General features: G+C 43.2%; 1 protein-coding gene across 1 annotated transcript; it reads left to right on the top strand.

The window, feature by feature from the left end:
* Positions 1-280: 280 nt before the first annotated feature.
* On the top strand, positions 281-5,550 carry LOC137994256 (tetratricopeptide repeat protein 28-like). Its single transcript, XM_068839865.1, has 2 exons — positions 281-4,094; positions 4,789-5,550. Exons 1-2 carry the CDS (start codon positions 281-283, stop codon positions 4,806-4,808), a joined length of 3,834 nt encoding a protein of 1,277 aa, XP_068695966.1. The 3' UTR covers positions 4,809-5,550.
* Positions 5,551-6,542: the final 992 nt, after the last annotated feature.

The following is a 6,542-nucleotide window of genomic DNA, read 5'->3' as shown; positions in this document are numbered from 1 at the left end:
CCCAAGTATTTTATCATGTTACGGGCTGCATTCCTATTTATTCTGTAACAATAGACTCCGTAAGCCGAAATCATTCCTTGAGAAACCCTGATAAAGAAAGGCATTTGCATTCGAAATACTGGCTTAACATAGTTATTCCTTCACTGTTCAACTAATTTTGCTGTGCCGGTTTAGCATCCTGTAGTCAGGGCATTAACCCTATTGTGTTTTCGTTCATTTATCTTCTTTCTAGGTGCAGCCCAGATTTCTGAGAAAAACTTCCTGGTTCTGATTATCAAGAATGGTGGATAGAAAGTTGGATGCTTTGGAGTGGCACATGGAAGAGCTTAGCGTTGCAAGAAAGGAGGAAGACAGACAAGGCGAGGGTTTGGCTTGTTTCAATCTTGGTATTTACTATCAGGACACAGCTGACTTGAACCCGGCCATAGCAAATTATGCAGAAGCATTAGCTGTGTTTAAGGAAATAGGTTACAGGGCCGGAGAAGGAGCTGCCTATGGCAATCTTTGCAGTGCTTATCGAAGTCTTGGTGATTTTAAGCAAGCCATAGCGTGTCACAATCAACATCTTAGTATTGAGAAGGAACTGTGGGACAGGACCAGAGAAGGAAGATCCTATGTCAATCTCGGCAACGCTTATCAAAGTCTTGGTGATTTTAAGCAAACCATAGCATACCACAATCAACATCTTAGTATTGCGAAAGAAGCGGGGGACAGGGCCGGAGAAGGAGGAGCCTATGGCAATCTCGGCAATGCTTATCAAAGTCTTGGTGACTTTAAGCAAGATATAGCGTACCACAATCAATATCTTAGTATTGCAAAAGAAGCGGGGGAGTGGGCTGGAGAAGGGAAAGCCTATGGCAATATCGGCAATGCTTATCAAAGTCTTGGTGATTTTGAGCAAGCCATAGCATACCACAATCAACATCTTAGTATTGTGAAAGAAGTGGAGGACAGGGCCAGAGAGGGAAGAGCCTATGGCAATCTTGGCAATGGTTATCAAAGTCTTGGTGATTTTAAGCAAGCCATAGCATACCACCATCAACTTCTTAGTGTTGCAAAAAAACTGGGGGACAGGGCTGGAGAAGGAAAAGCCTATGGCAATCTCGGCAACGCTTATCAAAGTCTTGATGATTTTAAGCAAGCCATAGCATACCACAATCAAGATCTTAGTATCATGAAACAAGTGGGGGACAGGGCCGGAGAAGGAGCAGCCTATGGCAATGTTGGCAACGCTTATCTAAGGCTTGGTGATTTTAAGCAAGCCATAGCATACCACAATCAACATCTTAGTATTGCGAAAGAAGTGGGGGACAGGGCCGGAGAAGGAGGAGCCTATGGCAGTCTTGGCAATGCTTATCTAAGTCTTGGTGATTTTAAGGAAGCCATAGCGTACTACAATCAACGTCTTTGTATTGCAAAAGAAGTGGGGGACAGGGCCGGAGAAGGAGGAGCCTATGGCAATCTTGGCTGTGCTTATCGAAGTCTTGGTGATTTTAAGCAAGCCCTAGCATACCACAATCAACATCTTAGTATTGCAAAAGAAGTGGGGGACAGGGCCGGAGAAGGAAGAGCCTATGGCAATCTCGGCAATGCTTATGGAAGTCTTGGTGATTTTAAGCAAGCCATAGCGTACCACAATCAACATTTTAGTATTGCAAAAGAGGTGGGGGACAGGGCTGGAGAAGGAAAAGCCTATGGCAATCTCGGCAGCGCTTATCAAGGTCTTGGTGATTTTAAGCAAGCCATAGGGTACAACAATCAATGTCTTAGTATCGCGAAAGAAGTGGGAGATAGGGCTGGAGAAGGAAAAACGTATTGCGCGCTCGGCATCTGTTATGACAATCTTGGCAATTTTAAGGAAGCCATAGCCTACCACAATCAATGTCTTAGTATTGCAAAAGAAGTGGGGGACAGGGCCGGAGAAGGAGCAGCCTATGGCAGTCTCGGCAACGCTTATCAAGGTCTTGGTGATTTTAAGCAAGCCTTAGCGTACCACAAGCAATGTCTTAGTATTGCAAAAGAAGTGGGGGACAGGGTCGGAGAAGGAAGAGCCTATGGCAATCTCGGCAATGCTTTTCAAAGTCTTGGTGATTTGAAGCAAGCCATACTGTACCACAATCAACATCTTAGTATTGCAAAAGAAGTGGGGGACAGGGCCGGAGAAGGAGCTGCCTTTTGCAATCTTGGCAACGCTTTTCAAATTCTTGGTGATTTTAAGCAAGCCATACTGTACCAAGATCAACATCTTAGTATTGCAAAAGAAGTGGGGGACAGGGCCGGAGAAGGAAAAGCCTATGGTAATCTCGGCAACGCTTATAAAAGTCTTCGTAATTTTAAGCAAGCCATAGCGTACCACAATCAAGATCTTAGTATCGCGAAAGAAGTGGGGGACAGGGCCGGAGAAGGAAGAGCCTTTTCGAGGCTCGGCAACATTTATCAAAGTCTTGGTGATTTTAAGCAAGCCATAGCGTACCACAAGCAATGTCTTAGTATTGCGAAAGAAGTGGGGGACAGGGCCGGAGAAGGAACAGCCTATGGCAATCTCGGCAATGCTTATCAAGGTCTTGGTGACTTTAAGCAAGCCATAGTGTACCACAATCAAGATCTAAGTATTCGCAAGGAAACGGAGGACCCAATAGGGCTGGCTATTGCATGTTATCATATTGGTCTTGTTCATGAAAATTTTGACTCCTTTAGCAAAGCTCTTAATTACTATCGTCTAAGCATTTATTATTTTGATAAAACAAGGCGTCTACTTCAGGCAGAGGATACATGGAAAATTAGCTTTCGTGACAAAAATGGGTTTGCATACACTGCTCTGTGGACAGCACTCTTGAAGAATGGAGAGGTTGATGAGGCTTTGTATGCTGCTGAGCAAGGACGAGCGCAGGCTTTGGCAGACATTTTGAAGATGCAATATGGCGTTGATGAGAAACTTACGATGAAGGTAACTATCTCTTTGGATATGAAAGATCTACCTTCACAAACTGTTTTCACAGCACTTGAAGGGAACACGATCAGCTTCTGGTTGCTAAGAGAAGATATCGGGATGAATTTTAGACAAAAGAAAATCGAAAATGGAAGTGCCGACTCTCTGATGAGAAGTACTTTCAAACAGATCAATGCAGGGACCGCTTTACGATGTGAGAATCGTTCGCTTGACAGACAACGAAGCGACTTCTCGAGCAGTAGGGATGGTGTTGAAGAAACCGTTCAGTCCTTGAGCTTCTCTGTGCACTCCTTGCAGCCCTTGTATGATGTCTTAGTCAGTCCTATTGCAGACTTGCTACAGGGTGATGACTTAGTTTTTGTTCCTGATGGACCTTTTTCTTTGGCTCCTTTTTCTGCATTGAGTGACTCTGTCAGGATCCGTGCAATTCCCTCGCTGACTGCTTTAAAATTGATCACTAGTGCACCTGACGACTTCCAAAGTAAGAATAAAGTGCTGCTTGTGGGTGATCCGTGCTTGAAGGAGGTCCCTGTTTTCACTGCTGAACCCATGTCTGGACAGCTGCCATGTGCAAAAGAAGAGGTGGATATGATTGGAGGACTTCTGCAGACCGTGCCTCTTACAGGAAAAAAAGCAACCAAAGCTGAGGTGCTGAAAGGAATGAAGTCAGTCACTTTAATCCACATTGCTGCACATGGAGATGCCAAATGTGGAGAAATTGTTTTGGCCGCAAATCCCGAACGCATATCTCGGATCCCCAAAGAGAAAGATTACATCTTATCATTAAGTGATGTTCAAACAGTTCGTCTTCAGGCAAGACTGGTTGTGCTGAGTTGCTGCCATAGTGGCCAGGGAGAGGTAAAATCTGAGGGTATTGTGGGAATAGCCAGGGCTTTCCTGTGTGCTGGTGCCCGGTCTGTTCTGGTGTCACTCTGGGCAATCGACGACGAGGCGACCTTGATCTTCATGAAGAGTTTCTACCAACAGTTGGCAGATAAAAAAAGTGCAAGTACAGCTCTTCACCATGCTATGAAATCTCTTCGGGAGACAAAAGATTATTCCGCTATAAAATACTGGGCGCCATTTGTGCTTATTGGCGATGATGTCACCTTTGAATTTGGGCAGCACAAACACGAAAAGAATGGTAAGTGCTATTTAAATAGAACTTTAATGACGGAATCGCTGTACTCTGTACATATTTTTAATCAGGACGTTGTCAAAAGGAGCAGGTACGTTCTTCACAGAGAACTCGAACTGCTTTGGCTAATACTTGAATTAAATAATGTCTGCATTCACCGAGCCAGCTACTTCAGCTTCCTGCAGATAACTAGCTGTTTGAGCCGTGTTATGATGGACTGAAGGTGAAACTGATCGGTGATTGCTGGTTGCTTATGTCAAGTGAAGTGAGCTATTGAGGTCCTCAAGTCTACATGTCAAAGTAACACTGAATAGCAATAGTTGCTATTAACTAAGCACAAATAGTTAAATGAATGAATTCAGATAATAGGCCATTTTACAGTTTTTTGCTCAGCGACCTAGCCTATGAATGGCTGCGAGGCTGCCGGTGACCTTGCATTGATACAGCCCCCACTGCTTTTATCATGTAAATTGTGTTGTTGTAATTCTAATTAGTCCATATTAACATTACAAAAGCACGGAGGCTTGTATCAAAACAGGGTCACCAGCAGCCTCGCTTCCATTCTTAGGCCAGGTAACTTAGCTACAACTGTAAAATGGTCTATTGTTATATTATTTACTTGCCAATCAGAACGAAATTCCTTATTGCCATTTAACCCACTACTTGTTTCTTTATTCATTGTTTTTCTTTTTTTTTTCAGAAACGATGTCCAAAACGTGAAAAACCTACTTGGACTCTGATACGTCGATATGTTATTTTCCTTTCTTAGATTATACGAGTTATTGAAAACAATTCAATCATTGACACCTCAGTAGCAGTCAGACACAAGATATCATGCCAATTATAGTTCAAGTACCATGAGATTTCAGTAGTATTAAGATACTGTCCAAGTCTCTACATTTGTGCCTTGTTTTGTAAGCATCTGTACCGGGATTAGGTAATCACTTGATAGATATCAGGGACTTGGCAAAACGGTTTGCTTCCATGACTGAGGATCTAGCCGTTGTGTTATTTTGGTCCTTGAAAATACTTGAAAATAATTCCAAGCTTTGGTGGTATGTTTTTGGGTGACAAGTATACTCTTTAGTTTGCTATACCAACTTTCCGTTTACAATATCATCAAATGACAGTCTTGGGTATGTGTATTTTCTATGTTTCTGTAAGGTTGGCCAAAGCTAAATACCAAATTAATTGTTTTGGGAGGCAAATGTCTATAAGCTAAAAAACAACCTAGGAAAGTAGAAATGTTTGGAAATTACAAATTTTAATGTAGCATTCACATTTAAATGATATGGAAATTCTCGAGGAGCAGAATTCCGTTGATCATTTTATTGTCCGTCAATAATCGTCGCCAATGGCAACGTGGGCACAGATTGGCTACCATAATGACTACAACGAAAAGTGTTCTAATGAGTTTTCAAACACCCGGCTAAAAAAATTTCTACCACTTTTTGTCATTTTCTTTTTTCCGAAAAACTTCAAGCTTGCTCACAATCCTGTCTAAATTCATTAGCCAATAAAGGACACATGTATTCTCTGCTAGCAAATGTGTGTTTTGTCTTTCGGACAATTGTACAGTTCCCCTGCTCGAAGAGGTCTATTTTCTTTTGCGTTCGCTGGGCTGACAAATACGGGAAAGAGACCTTTGCCATGGGTCGAAATTCACTGTGTTGAGCATGCATGGGGGTTACTTAGAGAGAGAATCCTAGCGTGATACTTCATTTGTGTGGGCTCACTTAACAACAGTGGAATTACTGTAAAGTAATGCGCCGTACATAGTGGGCTCAAGTCACAGTCGGCAAACATTTCATGGAGCGTGTGGTTTGAATAGTGCTGACCCATGGCAGAGGTCTCTTTCCTGTATTCATCAACCCAGCGAACGCAAAAGAAAAGAGACCTCTGCTAGCCACTACTGGATTCGGCAAGTCCTATGAACTTGATCAAAGTTTCATCTATGGTTAGCTGCCTCTAAGGCTTATACAGAAATGGCTGTATCTTGTGCAACTTATCGTAATCAGCAGAGCCAGCCCTGGGTGCCTTAGCCCGCGAGCCGTTGGTTTCCCCTACGCTTTCCGAGAGAGAAACCACTGGGAGCAACCGTTTGATTTTCTATCGAGTATGTGCGAAGTACGTCACACCCCACGTGATGTATTTGACATCACTTCGTCTTATTTCGCGGGAAATCCGTACCCAGCATTCTCGTCCAAACGCAGCAGTTACGTAGCTGACTGCACGCGCAAGCGCCAAATCAAGTTTACTAACTCGTTTTACCGATTCAAATTTAATTTATTCGTCCTTGGTGCTGGACGGTGGCTCACTCAAAGAAACTAACCGTTGCTCGCAGTGGTTTCTCTCTCGGGAAGGGTAGGAGAAACCAACTGCTCGAAGGGTATGGGTACCTGGGTGTTGTCTACAAAGTGTAGGTATCGCAAAATCTGAAGGAATCTATCCCTG

Source organism: Montipora foliosa, chromosome 3 (genome assembly GCF_036669935.1).
Source record: "Montipora foliosa isolate CH-2021 chromosome 3, ASM3666993v2, whole genome shotgun sequence".
Classification (NCBI taxonomy): domain Eukaryota; kingdom Metazoa; phylum Cnidaria; class Anthozoa; order Scleractinia; family Acroporidae; genus Montipora; species Montipora foliosa.
Note: the sequence above shows the minus strand (reverse complement) of the source record. Positions and strands in the feature narration are given on the sequence as shown.